The sequence below is a fragment of the Peromyscus eremicus genome, chromosome 2 (assembly GCF_949786415.1).
Source record: "Peromyscus eremicus chromosome 2, PerEre_H2_v1, whole genome shotgun sequence".
In the NCBI taxonomy this organism is placed as follows: Eukaryota; Metazoa; Chordata; class Mammalia; order Rodentia; family Cricetidae; genus Peromyscus; species Peromyscus eremicus.
The window spans coordinates 47035516-47056051 of NC_081417.1; the positions used below are offsets into that span (position 1 = coordinate 47035516).

Sequence of the window (20536 nt, forward strand, 5' to 3'; positions counted from 1 at the left end):
TGGTGATATATTGTGTACACTAATAAACTTGTTTGAGGATCAGAGGACAGAGCCAGCCACTAGATTAGAAACAGGGCCAGTCAGTGGTGGCATGCACCTTTAGTCCCAACACTTGAGATCTCATGCCTTTGCTTGGGATTAAATGTGTGTGCCACCACTGCCTGACCTCTATGTTTAATCTAGTGGCTGGCTCTGTCCTCTGATCCTCAGGTAAGTTTATTGGGATACACAATACATCACCACAGATGGTTTTCAGTGTGTTGCTTCCTTCTCTCACCTCGCTGTGGTTATGGTAGGGATGCTTATCTCTCCAACCCTTCCCCAGGTTGTACATACAACCCAACCAGGTTGGCTGCCATCTTTTGCCTGAGAATTTCGTTCTGGGACAGAAAAAAATCCAGTAGTATGGTGATATTTTATTTTGTACTAAAATGTTATTTGTATGTTAATAAATAAAGTTGCCCGGGGGTCAGAGCTATTAGCAAGCCATAGGAAAGCTGGGCGGTGGTGGTGCACACCTTTAATCCCAGTACTTGGTAGGCAGAGCTAGGTAGATCTCTGTGTGTTCAGGGATATAGCCAGGGTTGGATACACACGTCTTTAATCTCAATACCAACCATAGAAGACCTGGAGGTCTATACAGTCAGGCAGTGACAAGGCGGTCATGTGGTTGGGTTTACAACCAATGAGAAGGCAGAACCGAAAGTCTTTATAAAGACTTTAACACAGGAAGTAGCTCTTTGTCAGAGAGGTAGGACCACCGCAGGAGGAAGGGTAAGGTTTTAGCTCTTAGCTCTGACCTCTTGGCTTTCTTCTTTGCATTGGTTCTGTGTTTCTTATTTAATAAGATGGTTGGTTACATCTACACAGTAGGAGAAGTCGGTTGGACTTGAGTCCCAGAATGTTGACATATCTTGAAGCTGAGTTCTTTGGAGCTGCCCCTCAGAGTTTCCTTTATGATGTGGCTGCACTTTTCAATAAACTGTTATTTTTCCCAAAACTATATATAGTTTCTATTGTTTTTAGCCAATGAACAAATGGCATTCCACTACAATTAGCATTAAAATAGACACAAGTAGAATACTTTGGTTTTCCTGGCCAGTAGAACTTTTCTAGGAAGAGGTAGTTGGGAGCATTGGGAGGTATATTAGAGCAGTCTCAGGCATCAGAAATGGGAAAAAGGAAGGGGTGGGGCAGGGGCTGGGCCACAGTTAAAGGAGAGAAATGTGGACAATTTGTAATTGCTCATTGAATGATGAGATGGTTATTCTGGGTGATTTATAGGTCCTAAGCAACATCCTAAACAATTCAATGTGGTCAATTGCACAAGTAGAGTGATTAGAATTTGGTTTTATACTGTGTTTTAAATGCAATGGACAGATGGAGTTTTGTCTCATTGGCTTTATGTCTTTGGTAGGGGCATACAGATAAGAGTCTCCAGAATGTTGGACCATGTGTTAATTCAAATGTCTATTCCTGTGATGATCACCACGACTAAGAGCAACCTGGGGAAGAAGGCTTTATTTCAGGTCACACTCCATCACCAAGGGAAGTCAGGGCAAGTACTCAAGGTAGGAACCTGGAGGCAGGAACTGAATTAGAGACCATGGAGGAACTCCGCTTAGGCAGTCTGATTGAGGCATCTTCTTGGTTGATGTTCCTCTTCCCAGATAACCCCAGCTTGTGTCAAGTTGACAACAACTACCTAGTAAACAAAACATTCTTATTCACTGTATAAGCATAGAAGGCAACAGGCAGCAGAAACTTCATTATGGCAATCAACAAATATTTTTCATATATCTCATAAACACATTATCAGCAAGCCATGAGGAGAACTGGTTTTTGTAACTAAAGTGCATATTGAGCCTTAACTGTATCTGGATGTGGCAGAGACAGTAATCACGACACAATTATTCCTTGTGTGCTCTGAGCTGCTATAAAAGAATAAACTCTTAGTTTGCTGTGGATTTTTTTTCCTATTTTCCAAGCATAAACACAGAAGAGTATTTATAGTAGACCCTGGAGGCACAGTTATACCACTGGTGGCTTTGTTGTACTGTGAGCACTTGAGGCTATTTATGGCTTCAATGTCATAGAGACATGAACAGTATACACAGGTACCACGTCAAACATTCTTCTGAGTCAGAGTATTGACATCCTTTGCTCCCTTCTGCTAAAACACACACCACATCACAGATGCCCACTATTTATGTGTCTGTGAACCTTCTATCTGTTTTGTTGATTTCTGTGTTGGAAAAATAGGCAACTAGTCACTTGCATACAAAGTAAAGCTGTCAGCCAGAATGATGATTTGGGAAGATATTAAGGGACTGACAATAAAGCAGGGGTGAGATATTGTTCTCATGAACAGCATTTCATTTTTTCATCTGTCTCAAACTTACCAGGGAAAACAAAAAAAATGGCATTTTAGCAGAAATGGAGGCAGAAATGAACTGGAGGAGATAAGTTTAGGCATCTTGAAATTACAGGCCACTCTTTGGATGAACCACCCAGACTTCTAAGAAAACCAGCGAACTACGGGAAGTCTCTAGCAAGCATGCAGGGAAAGGTGGTGGGGATCATGAGCTCTCTATCTTTCCCTTATATCTTGGCAAGGGCCTGCACATGAGAGTCTCCAGAATGTTGGATCATGTGTTAATCCAAATGTCTTGGTAAATATTTCTCTTGCTGTGATGATCACCATTGACCATAATATGCATAATGTGTTTAATATCCATATCATTATGTTATTGATGAAGCTGAATGAAAAAGATAATAAAATTCAATGAATGTAAGCTAATTCAGATCCCCTATATACTATTCCTTTCTTGTACATAGTTTCATGTTCTGTTATTTTAGTGACCTCTCAAAAAGATCTGAGAATATTAAATGGAAAATTCTACAATAAGAAAGACATTTTAAATTGCAAGCTTTTCATAGTAGTGTGACAGAATCACACTCTACCACAACCATTCTTGCCCTGGACTTAGATTAACTCTTTGTACAACATATCCACACTTATATATTACCCTCTCATCAATTACTTAATACCATCTCATAACAAATTATACTACAGTATATAATACTGTTTGTATTCAAGGAATCCAGACATGGTAGCCTAATAGTAAATTTGCTTCAAAATAATTTGGAGAAGTAAATTTGGAAAATGTATAGATGAAATTAAACTAGTTATAAATTTATAATTATAGAGTGAGTGTAATGAGTATGTAGAGATTAGTTGTATTTAGGTCTGTACTGAGGGAGACCAGCTCCCCCCAACCCTCAGGGTACTCTTGATCAGGGAGAAACAAGAAGTACATAGATAGAAGTATAGAGGAAAGAGAGACAGTTAGAAAACACAGGATAGCCTCGGGAGGGCCTGAGTCCAAATCCACCAGCCCCTTCTGTCTCTCCTAAAGGAATTTTAAAGAAATGCCAAGGGGTGGAGCAAAAGACCTCCCCTCAGCACAGCCAAGTATAGACTATCCTAACCACTTCGTGACCATGCACATGGCCAAGCCATCCCCTAATGCAGCCCTGCTGTTTAAAGCAAGCTCAGATTTCACTAGGAAACCTTTGTGGGCTCCCACACTGTACCTTTAAGTATATTTGAAATTTTTCTGTCTCAAAGAATTTTTTTTTTAAGATTGCTGCTGGGGCTGGAGAGATGGGTCAGTGGGTTAAGAGAACTAGTTCTTCTTCCAGAGAACCTGGGTTTAATTCCCAGAATCCACATGGCAGCTCACAACCATCTTCAACTCCAGTCCCAGGGGATCTGGCATCCTCTTTTGATATCAACAGGCAGACACACGATGAACAAGCAGACATTCAGGCAAGCACTCATACACATAAAATAAAAATAAGTAAAATACTAAAAAGTTAAAAACAAATAAATTATTTAAAAGGCTACTACTAATTATCCAACAAGCAAGAGATTTTCTCTTGTATAAACACAAATTCTTATAGTAAACACATAAACATCCCCATAACATACAGCCATGTAAATCATCATTTTGATAAAAATAAAAGCTTCCTGTACATATAAGTGTGTACGTACACAAGGACAGTTTGCCTGTCCCCAAGGCCCAGGCAAAATTCTATGGGCTATCGATTTGGAAACTTTGGAATGGGTCCTGGGGTGTGCTCTTGTGAACTGTATCTTGTCCTTCCTTGCTCCCATGCTGCTTCCTATACCATAAGGACAAGAGTTTGTTTCAGCACACATCCCCTACTGTGGTGCTCTGTATTATCACAGCCGGAGAAAGAACGGAGCCCAGTAAACTCAGACTAGAGTCTCAGAAAATGAGAGCTGAAATCCTTCCTCTTTTCAAGTTGATTTCTCTGCGATGTTGTCCTGGCAAGGAAATCTCTCTCTCTCTCTCTCTCTCTCTCTCTCTCTCTCTCTCTCTCTCTCTCTCTCTCTCTCTCAATCTTTCTCTCTCTCTGTCTCTCTCTCTATGTCTCAATCTCTCTCAATGTCTGTCTCTGTCTGTCTCTGTCTCTGTCTCTGTCTCTGTCTCTCTCATACACACACACACAAAAACCACTTTTATTTAATCATTCTGTTGAGGTCTGTAGCTAGAACTGGTATTTTACTTGTCATTGGCAGGAGATTTCAAGCCATCGTGGTCACGCTTACACATCCTGAGCTTCTATTCAATCTAAAGCTCTTTTGAAACGTTTTAATTATGTGGAGTGGTACAAGAACATTAAAATGACTGTCTTCTGCTTCAGCCTCTGATCACAAATCTTACTATCTATACTTCTATTGCTATTTGTTCAGATAAAATGGGAGGCATATTTAAACATCTTTTCTCCCAAGACCTTTAATTAAATAGATATGGCTCAGGAAACAGGGAGACCCACTTCCCTCTCAAATGGACAGTAACAGTGTCACACCTGGACTTTTGCAAAGCATCCTTTTTGTAGGTACCAATCATCTTGCTAAGAGATATCTACAACACTCTAACTTCCAGTCAAGAGTCTTTACACAGAAAGAATAAAAAGCAAGCTCTTAAAGACTCCACTGCCTGGCCGGTGAGGACTTCAGCCAGTCTCCCTGTTTCTCTCTTCCTATTCATTCACCCACTACTCACTTGATCCCCAGCCTTACTTCCCAGACATATTGCCGCATTCATTTATTGTTGCTTCATAACTAGAGGTTTAAAACAGAGTATAGTTCTGTCTCACAGTTCTCTAGCTCAGTTAGGCTTGGCTATTTCTTTTTTTTTTTTTTTTTTTTTTTTTTTTTTTTTTTTTTTTGGTTTTTCGAGACAGGGTTTCTCTGTGTAGCTTTGCGCCTTTCCTGGAACTCACTTGGTAGCCCAGGCTGGCCTCGAACTCACAGAGATCCGCCTGGCTCTGCCTCCCGAGTGCTGGGATTAAAGGCGTGCGCCACCACCGCCCGGCTTCGGCTTGGCTATTTCTATACCCAAGCTCACCGGGCATTACAGAATTCTGCCTAGGCACACTTGCCTCCCTTGCCTTGGCTAACAAAGTCATATCCAACAGAAATGATGGGGTCTCTGTCCACTGAAGTTTAGCAATAAGCTGTGTGTGATTCTTAGAGATGAATGGAGAGGGAAACTAACCAAAAGGGCAGGTTTCAAAATAGTAGGGAGAAATGTACTTATAATGGCAAAAGCTGAAGATAGGAAACCACTCTAAGAAAAACATGCAAGGGCACTTTATGTGTTGCTTAGAGTTTAAAAACAGCAGCAGGCCTCCAAGCTGCCAATAAATACCATTGGAATAGTTGAATGTAAGGGCGATGCCACAGAAGGAAATGTATGCCCAGAATTAAAAATCTGTCAAGAAGCCATGGTTGGGAGTTTGCAGACTGCAGGGGCGAACCTACTGCTGTTAATAGACACGCTATCAAACTACCCACTAAATTTGTGTCTCACTACCCATAAGTTAGTGCAGCCCTCAGCTCTCATCAGTGCAGTGGACGGTGGCTGATGCAGAAACTCAAGTCAAATGAAGAAAAAAGGTGTCCATGGAGTGCTCAGTCACAAATGGGACATCTGTATCCAATGTGTTCTCTTCCCAAGGCTCAGGGTCTATCTCAGCAGGGACCAAAACACTGTAAGAAAATGCTGCAATAATAATGTATTTGTGAACTATCTGGAAATGTTAATTTTACAATCTAAAGGGTCAATCAAACCTAAGAATTAATTGTAAAATATTACATATATAATGAATAAATATTGCATGTTTGCTATTTGCCAATCCCTCTACTTCAAATGGATTAAGTCTCAGGGCAATCTATAAGTGTGGGTAGTATTCATGTAGTGGACAAAGCTGTGTATCAAAAGATCTAAGAAATTACTGCAAGACCATGTAGTTGGGAAGTAACATAACCACCGTGCAGAATCAGCTCTGTCTGTGGCCAGGCTCATGTGTTTGCCCTGGCTGCTAAGGAAGAGTCAGAGAGAGAGCGCAAGCAGAAAGAAAGGATCAGACTTGAGAAGACAGATTGGCAGAGTGAACAGCACAGGCTCTGGCTGGTGAGTTTCTAAGCCAGGTTCCCCAGCTAAGACAAACAGCTCTGGTTTGAGTTTGGCTTCTCACAGCTTTTCCGAAGCTCTTCTGGAATTCCTGGAATGCAAATTACATACTTTTACTATGTTTGAAATAAAAAGTAGTTCTTGAGTGTTTGCATCTCACGTTGTTTTCTGTGACAAGTGTTTCCTCTGCAAAGACCAAGATAGAGAGTCGCTGTACTGATTGAATTGTTCTGGGCAGAGGAAAATGACCTCACTGTACTAAGCCAAACCACCAAAAGATGTTCCTTACTCTCATGACAAGCAAGTCTGTAGGGGTGTGGAGGATCGGATACATTCAGAAAACTGATATGGGGGAGACTGGGTTGAAAATTGAGGCAGGAAACAAAATTCCCAATGACAAGGGGAAATTAAATGGAAGTGGTAAATAAATGATGTGGGAAGCCATTGAAGTACCAACAGGATGTTCTTAATCAGCATCCTATGTATAATCAGACTCTCATGCTGCATTATACTTGCTCACTAACCATTTTTCAGTGCCCACTGAGAGAGCCCTGCAGATCTTCTGATATGTTACAGTCCTTCTCATTTAAGTTTTTCAGAGATTTGTGGGCTACTTTTCATGTTTTCTCTCTCTGGTGAACTTTAGGATTAGTTGTTGAGTTTCACAGAAAATTCTATTGCAGGGCTGGTGAGGTAGCTCAGTGTTAAAGGTTTGCTTATTGTGCAAATTGATGAACTGAGTTTGATTGCTAGAACCAAGCATGTGGGAAGCTGGATGTGATGGCATCTGTAACCCTAGAACTCCTAAGGCAACGTGGGAAGATGGAGGCAGACGCAAGGGAATCACCACCTCCATATGGAAGAAACAAGGGAGACTCTGTCTCACTGAGACGGAAAGAGAGAACTGACTCCTGAAAGTTATTCTCTGGCATCCACATATGTGTCATGGCATAAACATGTACACATGTACACACACATACACACACACACACACACACACACACACACACACACACACACACACACTGGTAGAGAGATAGACAGGTAAATTTGAAGAAAATCCTACTGTAACACCAGTGGAAAGTATACTGGGCATGCATGGTGGTTCATGCCTACTGGTATTTGAGAGGTAAAGACAAGAGGATCCAGTCTGGACCTGTCCACTCAGGAGACGACAGTGAAGTGATGTAACCGCTGGCTGCTAAGATATGCAAGAAACCTGTGGAAACATGCAAATAAGCAAAGAGACTTCCCCCTAGTTTTTCCTGGAGGAAGAAAAGTCTGCCAACACCCTGCCTTTATCCTCAGCAGATTTCTTTGGGACTCTGACCTCTAGAAAAGCGAGGTACTAAGTTATTTGTTTGAAGCTATTCTTTTGTGATAACTTGCTAAGAACAGGAAACCAATCCAATGTTAGCAGTCACGAAGACAGTAACGACAGTGCCTGTATGGGAACATAAATGCCAGTTGATAATTCTAAGTGTGAACTGAAGCTCCCAGAAAAGAAATTCAGCCCTACCTTGAAGGTTCTACATGATGGCTGACTAGACTTTTGGGACTGTGGTCAGCTGGGATGTTAAAGATTTAGAGCAATGCTGGTTACTGATTATCTACGTCATAGAACCTAGAAACTGGTGGTTCTCCGGACATGTTGGGATGGAATCCCAAAATTGGATTTACTGCTGTGAGAAGCCCCTCTCTGAAGGTTGGTGGCACTAATCCAAGGGTGAACGTCCTGAACTGAATGAAAATGAGCTGAGCACCAGCATTTATCTGATTGTGGATGGAGTATGACCAGCTTCACTCTCCTGCCACCGTGTCTTTCGGCCATGAAGAAGCATATCCCTGTGAATGGAAAGACAACCTTGCTTCCTCAAGTTGCTTTTTGTCACAGCAACATTAAAAGCAACTCATATGGAAAACTGGTACCAAGAAATGGGGTTATTGCTGGGGTAAACCTGACCCTGTGATTCTTGGGTTCTTGAAATTAGCTTAGATGAAGAACGTGGAAGAATTTGGAACTTGGTGTAGTGGGTAGCTGTTCCAGCTTTGACTTGGAAGTACTACTCCCATTGAGGCTCCTGTCTCGGCCCCAACTATGCTACAACTTGGGACAAGAAAAAGCCCTAGAATACTATAAGGAGGGCTCAATGAGACATTTTGATGGGGATTTGGAAAACAAGCATGCCGAGAGCAATGTGGGCAGTAGAAGCCCAAATGATGAGGTTACAAAGGAACAAGGATGCTTTTAGGAACTGGGCTCAAGGCCACAGATGTTATATTATGGAAAAGAAACTGTTTGTAAGCCGTCTGTGTCCTGGCAGCTTCAGCGAGGCTGAACTCAAAATTAACGAACTAATTCGTTTGATGGAGTAAATGTCAAGACAGGATAGCATTCAGGCTTTGGCATGGATACTGTTTACTGCTCTGATCCAGGTCTACTGTGATAGAGAGCAAGAAGAGGAACAAATGGATATGAAAAAAATATGGTTTGGGCTGGTTCTGTTCTGCAACAGAAAATGTTTAAAGTTGCAAACAAACGCTGGAGAGTTAAGAGAGTGTATTGCTCTTGCAGAGTTTGGGTCCCAGAACATTGGGTTGCTTACAACTGCCAGCAACTCCTTCTGCAGGAGATCAGGCACAACCTTTTGGCCTTTGCAGGCACCTGCACTCACATGTACATAACCCACAGATGTACATACACACACACACACACACACACACACACACACACACACATACATACACATGTACATACCCACACACACATACCTTGGATAAAATGTGAATTGGGTTCTTACAAATCCATTGGCTCCTGGCCTATAGTACAGGTTTCAGAGAGGTTCTCTCTCAACACCAATACCTCATGAGGATGTCATTCCTTCATACATTTCTGAGGCCCACTAGTGGCTGAAATTTGCCCAATATAGCACCTTTGGGGTCTTTCTTGTGCTCCATTCACCTGTTTCCTGAGTATAGTTTCTAAAATGCTTTGTAGGTCATAGAAGTGTGTTCAAAGGAAGGGGTGTGTAGTGGTAAGAGTCTAGGCAGACAGAACAGCTGAGGAGGATGAATGGTGTGTAACTGGCGCTTTTTGGGAAGACATGAATAAATGTCTACTAACCTTATCTAGGGACCAACAAAAAAAGAAAGCAGTAATTCCACCAAAGTCCAACTTGGCATGATGATGAATCTGTTGGGGGTTACCTATAGGAATATATTAAAGGAGTAGGGATGACTCAGGGGCCGCTGCTACACTAAAAAACCACTCTAATCTACAGGGCTGGAGCTCTGTGTGTGACCTGCAGGCAGTTCCAGCATTACAGGGCTGGAGCTCTGTGTGTGACCTGCAGGCAGTTCCAGCATTACAGGGCTGGAGCTCTGTGTGTGACCTGCAGGCAGTTCCAGCATTACAGAGCTGGAGCTCTGTGTATGATCTACAGGCAGTTCCAGCATTACAGGGCTGGAGCTCTGTGTGACCTGCAGGCAGTTCCAGCATTACAGGGCTGGAGCTCTGTGTGTGACCTGCAGGCAGTTCCAGCATTACAGGGCTGGAGCTCTGTGTGTGACCTGCAGGCAGTTCCAGCATTACAGGGCTGGAGCTCTGTGTGTGACCTGCAGGCAGTTCCAGCATTACAGGGCTGGAGCTCTGTGTGTGACCTGCAGGCAGTTCCAGCATTACAGGGCTGGAGCTCTGTGTGTGACCTGCAGGCAGTTCCAGCATTACAGGGCTGGAGCTCTGTGTGTGACCTGCAGGCAGTTCCACAGCTGCAAGCCTCTCCCAGGCTGGTCCGATGGCTTGCTGGATCATGTAGGCTTCAGCTTTCCCAGACTTGTGAGGTCTGTTTACTTCCCGAGTCTTCTAAGCATCCTTCTTGCTTTAGGAGGCAATATTTCAACCAGAGGAAAGTGCCGCGCAGCGAGGGAAGCATGGAGGGACTGCCTGGGGACTCTTATTGCTGCTATGGCCTGGCAAAGACAGATGGCATTTTAAACCCTTGACGCAATTCCTACCTAAGTTCCAGCCTTCCTGGGTGCAATAACGGAAAGAGCATGTTAGCCAGCAATTGAAACTGAACTTAGAATAAATAAGTACCTACTTTGTCCTAACATCCTGTGTGGATATAGCACAAAACAAAGCAAAAGGAAATGTCTCTTCTCAAAAAACTAGTATTTCAGTGTGTCAGTAACACTTGGAGATCATTAGTATAACTCATTACCACCTATCAGCCCTATTCCAGCACTTGGCTGAGAGAAAAGCATACCTCTAGCTTTCCCTGGGGACCTGCTTTCAATCCTTAAACATAGGCCAGAGGGGAATTCTTAAGTTCAGACCTGCTGTTATTTTGTGTATTTTGACAAGAAGAGCTGGGATTATGCATGCATGGTTAAGGATTTATTTCCATTATGATTACCAAATAGGACAGCCAAGGGTGGTTTCTGCTGGAGTCTGTGGGCCTTGATTTGGCCTTTGAGGACTTTGCAATCCCAAGCCAGGGTGAGGCAAAGCACGTGGCTCACCTGAGGATGCTCTTTCAGTGTCAAATCCAAGCTCTGCCTAAATGTGAAAACCCAAAAATCTTTAACTTTGTGCTATCTGCTGTCCTGCACTTGTGGGAAACTCCTGTGTAAGGTTACTTTCTTGTTGCCCTCAGTTTGGTGGAATCAGATGAAAAGGAGATTTTCACTTTTGTAATACTTTAACAGGCAGTGAATGGAACTGCTACTATAATTCTTAAAGCACACAATAAGCTTAATGAAGCCAACGGACATTTCTTGGCACCCAGAGAAACTGGCTTAAAAAAAATTCACTGAATTACGAACCTGCTTCAAAGCTCTAAGATGGAAATCTTGGAGCAGCCTGCCACCTTCAGGATAACTAACCAATTAACTCAGAGAACACAGGTTTTCACTTCTATATATTACACCTTCCAATATATTCCTTATAGCAGCCACCAGAGAAATGTTTCATGATAAGCAATGATAACTTTACCCTCTAATGTTTTTCCCTATGATGGTGTTGCAGTCTAATTAATAATAGTCATTTAGAAAATTAAATCCCCGCCCCCCCCCCCCCCCGTTTGCTTTAAATTGGTTAGACACAACCAATCTATTTCACTTAATCAAACAGGCTAAGTTTTTGCAACTGCGGTCTAGGAGAAATATTATTAATTAGGAAACATATTTTCTTGTTGGTGGGCTTTAAAAAAACTTATGGGTCGATCACAATATTTCTTTATGGGTCGATTTCACTATTTCTAAATAATCTTAACATCAGTATCAGAGGAATCCATTCAGAAATGAAAAGGAAGGGAGAAACGAAGGGGTGGTGGAGGAGGACGGGAAGGGAAGAAACAATATGTAATGTTTACTTTTTCCAAATACACTATTAAAGCACAAGTTACATCAGGCTCACTCAAGATTACTCAGAGAGGCGGCAGAGCTGAGGAGCAGGGTGATTCGGTGCTCATGGAGGAACAGGTCAAATTAGTAGTAAGAAAGGAAACCTTAAAATTCATAGCATTAGGAACAATGTAACTGGAAAATGGGTGTCAAGATAGTGGAAGAAGAAAACAAAACAAAAAACTGTGGAGTGCACAGGCAAGAAACCGGACAATTAGAGCTGTCAAAGTGGAAAAGCGGCTGCGAACGAAGATTCCTCATTTTCGTTTCTCAAAAGCAGCGGCAGGCTAAGTTCAGAACCTTGACCCTCTGCACTAACCTTTGAAAAGGTTGCAAGATCTCCGCCCTAGACTTTCTCAGCCCGGAATTTTGCAACCGTGCCGTCCCGTGGGCTGCTGCAGCCGCGCGGCTCCCTCACCGCGAGCGTCCCTGACAACGCCGTCGGGTCTGCGCAGGCGCCCCCGCGGCAGGCCGGCGGCGGCGGAACCCAGCGTGCGTCCTCCGGGCCGCCAGGGGGCGACGAGCGCGTCCTCGGCGGCTTCCCGGCGCCTGACCCCCGGGCGCGCGCATGCTCCGTGCGCACAGAGGTCACCCGCGCCGGCGCCGCCCCCACGTGCGCGGCGAGCCGCGGCGGGGCCTCGTGATGTAGAGATGGGGGCTCGCGTGACCCGCGCCTTCAGGAACTTCAACCTGGAGAACCGGGCGGAGCGGGAGCTCAGCAGGATGAAGCCCTCCACGGCCCCCAAGCACCCGTCCACCCGCAGCCTCCTGCGCGAGCAGCTGAGCCGTGAGTCCGCCCCTCCCGGGCCTCCCGTGACATTGAGGTCGTCCCCGCGCGCGCGGGCACGGGGGCGGCGCCTGGCATCCCGGCGCTCTCGGGGCAGCGCGCGCGCTCCCCTTGCCCCGCCGGGGGTCCCCTCTCCTAGCTGTCCCGATGATTTGTTTCTTTTGAAAAATTTAAAATCGTCTTACGCGTTTACGGGTTTCGAGACAGTTTCCTTTAAATAAATAAATAAATAAGTAAAAGTTGTGGCCTTCTTTTCTTTCCTTAGAGCATCCAGAGATCAAAGAGGAAGTTTCTAGAAAAGATAACGAGCTGCTGTTGTTACTGAAAGATGTCTATGTCGATTCCAGAGATCCCATGTCTTCCTTGCCGGTAACGTATGCATTAATTAAGTCAATGGTTCATGTGGGAGGTCTGAGGAAGTGATCAAGAAAAACAGGGCAACCGGGGACAGTGCAAAGTGTGTGTGGGGGGAGGGGAGGAAGTGTCAGTGGGGAGCACAGCGGCTGAGCCGCAGGGCTTGGCTCCCTGGATACTTAGGGAATGCCAACAGGGATTGATTGAATGCACCTGTGTGAAAGGGTGATCTCAGAAGTTGTAGGGTTGGTTGAGGTACTTTAGTGGTTAGCTGAGTGACAAAAGATGGCTTCAGAGCTCTTTTCATGTCTATAGGTTGAGGTGCTCTTACCTTAACGACAGCTTCTGTTGAGGGGTTTGTGGGGGCATGTTTGTATTTTTAAGGGTGTATCCGGACAGGATATGTAAATATTATATGTCAGTTCATATGATACGCTGGAATGGTAGGCATGTCACATGATGGGGCTTAAGTGTTTATGTGTAGTGGTCAGAACCGACCATGGTCTTACTCTCTGAGGCCTGTGATACTGGGGGCCACAGACATTAAGCGAATGAGCAGCTCTACAACTACAGTGTGATTCCAGGCCCTGGGGGAGTAGGGACTGCTTGAGGAAGTGACATTTAGACCTGGGCCTGGAGTGTGAATTCAAGTTGGAATCAGGGAGGCGACCATCGTGATTAAGGTGCAGAGTTAGATTAAGTGATAGAGAAGTGCCAGCCACAGCTCTCAAAGTTCTTTGCATTCTAAAATATTTTGTACTGCCAAATAGTAGGCAAAAGACTACACAGTTACAGTTACTTATCTAATACTCATAATTTAATAGTGACTGTAGGGTTTAGTAATCACCAGATTCTCTCTTAAAGATGCATTGATTGATGGCGATAGTATGTTATTTTTAAGCTGACACTGAGCAGTACTTAGAAATACTGTTTCTCATTTATGCTGAGCATGTGTTTTTGTGATTTTATGTAAAGATATTTGCTTGGTGTTTAGTATAAGAGTTTAGTAGAAGAGATCAGTTTCACCTCTTCAAATATATGCCAGTCACCTAAATGTGTAATTGATTTACTAATTCCGTTCCCTTCTTCTCTTTATAGACTTAGTGGTGCTATTTGCTTTTGCTTCTTACCACTAGATGCATACTACCTCATTTAATAGGGCTCTATAATACATCCTGGTGACTGTTAGGACCTAAAAAGCTGCTTGTCTCTTCTCAAATGATTTTTTTCTAAATGAACTTGGAATCACACTGTCAGTGTCTTTATTAAGCCTTGTTTAGATTGGACTGTAGTTAGATTAGGATTCATAGGTTAACTAGAGAAAGATTAACATCCTTTAATTGTTGAGTCTTTGAGGAAGAGTGGAAAGTTGTTTCTATGAAGTAGAATTTTCATCCCCTAATTTTAATATATGGGAAAATGAGTGATTTTTATTTTGTAGCTAGCCCTATATTACTAGTTATTATTTCTGCTAGGAATTAGTTTTTCAGTTTCTTTTTTTCTTAATTTTTTTTTTTTTGTATCTCTATGTGGAATTTGTAATTCTCTGCCTTTCTACTAAATGAAGAGAGGATGTTCAATTTCATTAAAAAAATTTTTTTAATACAAAATGCTGAAGGGAAAAGAAAAATCTGGTATATATGGACTGGAGGTGGATCTACTGGGTTTGGAAGATGCGAGACACTTTGAGATTTAGGGAGTCAAAGGCACTTATGAGTGGGAGTCTCAGGTGGGAATGTGCAAGTGGAATGGGTGGTGGTCTGGAGACTGGTTAGAGTGTACGTGGCCTGGGGAAAGTGAAGGATTTGGATTACAGCTGGATATGAAAGTGCATGCGAAGCAGATGTAGTTATATCAGAAGGGCTTTGGAGAGTCATTGAAGAGTTTAATGTGGGGAAAAAGTGCTGTTAGATTTGAGAGTGAGTTAGGAGGGAACAGAATTGTCTAGGTAGAAGAAACCTGCTAGATGTCTTTTGATAGTTCCTTCACGTGGCCCTGGCATGGTCTAGGGTGGTTTAGTGGTATAGAGGATAAGAGAATGGGATCAAGAGAGACTTGGGAGATAATATGAACAGTATTTGTTCATAGATTAGATACAGAGTTTTAAACATGGACTTGGAAGCAGGTAGATTGGTAGGTTCAGTATTAGACACTCTGAAGTTGAGGTGTATACAGGTCCAAGTAGCGATGCCCATTAGGGATTTGGGGCTTAAATATCCAAAGAAAGGTCTTGGTTTGGAGCCACAGATTTTGATATCATTACATGTGGGCCAAAATGGGAGGTAGGGAGTGAGTGAAGATCCAGAAATTCAAGGCCAGCCCGGCGTACATGACACCCTGTCACCAAAAAAAAAAAAGTAAAGACAAAGAAAATGTAGTAGGAACTTAATGAGCAGCAGAAGGGACAAGAGCCACTAGGAAAATGGAAGAAACCTGGAAGTACGGATGGAAAACTAGGGAAGACTTAACAAGGAAACTGAGGGGCAGGGCCTTGGCAGTTCAAAGTTGATTTGTGCATTAGAGTCAGCAGTTTGAGTCAGGTATGGTGAGCTGCTGTAGTTAGTTCAAGTGACTTCTGAAGAGTGCCTCTGAATAAAGCAGCTGGGGTCATTAGGGCGGATTTATCATTTTAGCTTTAACTCTAGTTACAGGACTGATTTAAAGAGGCTTTGGGTTGGAGAGTTTTGAAAAGGTAGTGAAGATACAGTTTTATATGTTGGCCAAGAAGTGTGTTGGCAGGTGCAGTTGAAACTGAAAAGAAAAAGGGAGTGTTTGGAACAGCTTAGGTGATGAGCTGTAATAAGACTCACCAGAGCAACTAGGAGAAGAAAGAAAAAGTTTGTTTCATCTGACATTGAGGTCACAGTTCATTAGTGAGGGAAGGATGGAAAAGTTTTCAAGTAAGCTATTACAGCATTGTTAGGATGCCGCTCTTCTGAAACAGGGCCACTTTAATCAACTCCCATTCTTTTGATATACAAGTTGAGGTTTCCTTACCTGAGCTGCTTAGGACCAGAAGTCGTACACATCTGACTTTAGAATATTTGTATGTACATTATGAAGCATCTTTGTGGTAGTTTCCAATTTTAATCATGAAATTCATTTATATGTCATATACAACTTACAAAGCCTGAAGGCAAGTTGAGGGGTTATTCTTAGTGTACTTGCATTTTGACTGCTGATCATCAGGAAGTTAGATGTGAAATTTTCTACTTGGGGCATCCTGGTGGAATTTAGAAGTTTTAGATTTTAGAACCTTTGTATCTCACATTTTCAGATTCATAATGCTCAGTGGAGGTGAGTACATGACATGCATTCAGTTACAATTTTACAGAGCATTTCTTAGAGCAAGCTATAGTTAGGAAAAGACAACTACAATGAGAAAATACAGTTTGAGGAAGTATGTATGGATTTATTTGAAAAGAAACAGTATAGACTTCAGACTCATGGGAGTGTAAATCTTTTATCCTGAAGCCCTTTTTTTGGTACTAGGTCAAAGATGGTGAACTACAGCAAAAACCGAAGGAATTCAGACTTCCCATCGGACATCACTTGGATAAGAATGTCATGGACATTCCCAAAGGCAAAATTTCTGTTGTAGAAGCATTGACACTTCTCAATAATCATAAACTTTCTCCAGAAACGTGGACTGCTGAGAAAATTGCCCAAGAGTACTATTTAGAACTGAAAGATGTAAATTCCCTTCTGAAATATTTTGTTACTTTTGAAGTCAAGATCTTCCCTCCTGAAGACAGGAAAACAATATCGTCAAAATGAAGAAAATCGTAAAACAACATCCTATGTGTACTCCCAAGCTCTGTGTCCTTGTTTTTAGTGTATTAAATTATACAAGTTACTGTGCACTGAATGCCCCTACTTTGAGTGCTCTTTGACCTCTTCAGGATTGTTCATAGAATGTTCTTTTTTTTTTTTTTAATTTATGTATGTGTAGTTCCTTGGTATATGTCAGCATGGCTAATCCCATGTATAAATTAATTACAAGTAAGAGAGGTAATGTGTCATTTTAGACACATGAGCTTTTAAATTGGTCCTGTGGCCCAAATCATTTAATATTAAGTCTCACTTTCCAGCTTTGGACTGTTTGTTCTTTGTAGGAGACACTGAAGCAAGAGCCCTCCTGATTCCTGTAAGAGTGGCATTTGTTCGGGAAAGATTCTCAGCAATGAGACATGGTGACTATTTCCCAAATGAAGAAAGAGAGAAAACTGAGTACAAAAGCAGAAAAATATTTATTACCACTCTAGAGAATTTTTATGTTTTGAATTGGTTTTGAGTAGAAAATAACTTTCTGTAACAGGTCAGCAGTCTCTCTTTTGACAAATAGAAAGAGGTAACTTTTGGAGAGATGGACAGTACTTAGAACTATTTGGACAAATAACTTCTAATTTAGAAATAAGAGAAATATGTAAGGAACCATTAAAAGGATCCGAATCCCATGGTCAAATGTTTATACCTGTTTTCATTCTAGGAGAAAATGTAGCAAGAAAAATAAAAATACAGTTCGTGAAGGACATGGGAAATTACCAGTTCATTCACGTAAACTCGGGAGCATAACACACTCCAGTAACAGAATCTCAGATGAGGTAATATGGCATGTTATACCTGTGAGTTCTTGGCTGTATTTTTTGGCCTCTCTGTAACTTAATTGCTATAAAAGTATAATGCACCTTGTATGAGTTCCAGGACAATGGTGACAATAAATGACAAAGGACCAAGCAGATACAAATTCTTGTAGTTAAGGTGGATGTCTAAAGAGCATGTGACTGAATTGTTTGTAGTTTATGGTACAAGGAGCCAGAATTTAGATTTTCAAAATCCTACTAGTATTTTGTTCTATTATGCCAAAAAGAAACACATTTCAAAAGGATGGAATGGAGGTTGGGGGAATTGGTATTGTCCATATGCTTTCAAGGGAAGACAGATTAATTTCCCTCAAGATTCCCCTGGAAATGATGTGGAAAAGGAGAGGAATTCAGTGTGGTGATAGAATGAGGCAATTGTAACAGCAAAGACAGGAAGTAAAAGGGAAGTTTGTAAGCTTTTTTCAAATCTAGTACCAGTGAATAAACTATACCTAGTCATTTGTTGTTCAATACAGAAGTTTAAGAGAACACACTAATTCTAATCAGTGCAAAATTGCATTTGAAAACTCAATCAGTTAAAACCATCCTCTTTTCATTCATAATGAATACTTGAATCACCAGTACTGCTACTTTTGACTCATTTTTGCTGTGTGCTTAGGCAGATTAGGTAATATGGTTTCTATTATGTGGAATCACAATAAAATACTTCCATTTTACATTTCAGCCTGTTGTGCTTTTTATTTCGTGTCACAGAAGTTGCGTGGATTTCACGTTTGGGATAACGGAATTTAGATTTCAGTTCTATTACTAGCTATGTCTGAATTGTCCTCGACTCTAAAGCCAGCAATTGCAAATGTTTGAAGAGCAGTTTATGTACCAGGTGCTAATCTAGGTGCGTTATATGTATTAATTTGGTTAACATATATCACAGACATGAAGTTAATGTTTTCCTGGGAAAGTTGCATCCTGGGGAACTTCAGTAACTTCAGAGATTAGGGAATGTTGAAAATTAAATAGAATATTTTGTACTGACTGCTACCCTGGATTGCCTTTTTGGAGGTTGTAAGAATTATGTGAAATGATATGCAGATTGCTTGGGCATAAAAGGCCAAGACTGCTCAAATGCATGCTTGTATGAAAGTCCTTTGTGGAGCTTTGGGCTAACGGATGTCTAAGCCCTCTCTGTTGTGAAAGACTTGGTTATCATAATTGAGGTCGCTGAGTGGTTGGATTATAGATCAGGGATGTTCTAAAAATGGCCAGTGACTGTAATGTATGCTGGTACTGGGGCAGGCAGTATTTGGGTCTAGTTTTTTTGTGAAAGGTGAGGAATGGGGAACTGAGTTTGAAGGAAGGGAACTGAATAAGGAGGAGAGAAGAAAAGAATGCCCAGGTTTGGGGTTAGTGAAAAGGAGCTGAGAAAAGCTGTTCACTAAGAAGTCTGCAGTGGGTTTGGTAATATTCTACCATAAGAGATAGGTTATCCAAACTTGGGGAAGAAGAGTGGGTGGTTTTGGTAAAAGTCTAACAAAGTTATCCAAATTTAGGCACAGCTGTTGGGAGTAGCAACCACTTAGTGTCATCAGGCACATAGATAAACTCAAGTATGCTCACCCAACCACAAAGACTAGATTGCAAAGCCATCTGGGTACTTGATGTAACAGCTCTACCTTAATAAATTATTTATTTATTTATTTATTTTGTGGGAATGTCATTTTAAGGCCATGTCTTACTGTGTAGGCCAAGGTGGTCTCAAACTCCTCAATCCACCTGCATCAGCCTCCCAAGTACTCTCCTTAGCCCTAGTGTATCACTATTAGTGCCTCATCATTCAGAAAGAGCTGCATGTTTGTGTCAGTCTTTAAATATTCAGAAATGGATATCCTGCTTTCTATATTTACTCAATGCCTTTATCCTTTTCTTTGATCTGAATCTGTGTATGCTAAATAGCTATTTAATACAGAACCTTTTGGGGATGAATTCCATGGACACTGTCTCCCCCTCTGGTTAGCCACTGGTTAGTGTTAACAGTAGAACTCGTCATGGATTCAGCTTGACCTGACCATAGCCATATGTTGCCATAATTGCCCAGAATCACACTGATTTTTCCCTGCAATGGCTGACCTCTATGACTAGAACCTTGACTAGAACCGGGCATGAAGGAACAGGTCTATCTGATACTAGCTTAAGGTAAACTAGGTACGTTCTGGCTTGGATGAAGTCATTTACTTTTAGAGGCTTCTGTCTTTGTGTCTTGTGTCATGAGGCTCCACCAACTCTGGATGTCATCAGGACTGCTTTTGTCAGTAAGCCCCCAATAAACTGCAATCTTAAAAAAAAAAAAAGTTGTGTGTGTGTGTGTGTGTGTGTGTGTGTGTGTGTGTGTGTGTTTTGTGTTTGTGGGGACACGTGCCAGAGGTAAGAGGGCAGCAGATGAGTTGATTCCTTCTACCATGTAGGTCCCAGGGATTGAACTCACATTGTCAGGTATGGTGACCAATGCCTTTACTTGGAAGAGCCATCTTGCTGGTGCTGGTTTTTGTTTCTTGTTACGTAACACTATGACACTCATTCTCATATACCAAGACAGTTGTTCCAAAACAGTGAACCAGTCAATAGACCGAGAAAATGAGTAAAGGGGAAATCCTAAGTCATCTGAATCCATGAAGGAAGTGTGGCTTGTGTATTGGATGCTCCATGGCCTACTTGTGAGTGAGTATGGGCACGTCCCCAAATTGCTGCTGTGTTTGGGGCAGCAGTTTGTTGAATACCTCTTATCCCACCGACGTAAGGAAGGCTGGCATCTTGCTATTGCAGGGAGATTGGTGTTGCTATGGGCAGGTCAGGTGGCTGCTGATGCCCATTTAGCTGCAGACAAG

The 20536-nt window shown here is 42.1% G+C and overlaps 1 protein-coding gene across 1 annotated transcript; it reads left to right on the forward strand.

Moving 5' to 3' along the window:
* Positions 1 to 12498: 12498 nt before the first annotated feature.
* On the forward strand, positions 12499 to 18221 carry Ndufaf4 (NADH:ubiquinone oxidoreductase complex assembly factor 4). Its single transcript, XM_059255698.1, has 3 exons — positions 12499 to 12699; positions 12965 to 13068; positions 16546 to 18221. The coding sequence occupies exons 1-3, from the start codon at positions 12564 to 12566 to the stop codon at positions 16828 to 16830; spliced, it is 525 nt and encodes a 174-aa protein (XP_059111681.1). The 5' UTR covers positions 12499 to 12563; the 3' UTR covers positions 16831 to 18221.
* Positions 18222 to 20536: the final 2315 nt, after the last annotated feature.

Coding starts and splice junctions, on each gene's coding strand:
- Ndufaf4 (XM_059255698.1), top strand. CDS start 12,564: ATGGGGGCTCGCGTGACCCGCGCCTTCAGGAACTTCAACCTGGAGAAC. Junction 12,700..12,964: donor CCTGCGCGAGCAGCTGAGCC/GTGAGTCCGCCC, acceptor TTCTTTCCTTAG/AGCATCCAGAGATCAAAGAG. Junction 13,069..16,545: donor ATCCCATGTCTTCCTTGCCG/GTAACGTATGCA, acceptor TTTTGGTACTAG/GTCAAAGATGGTGAACTACA.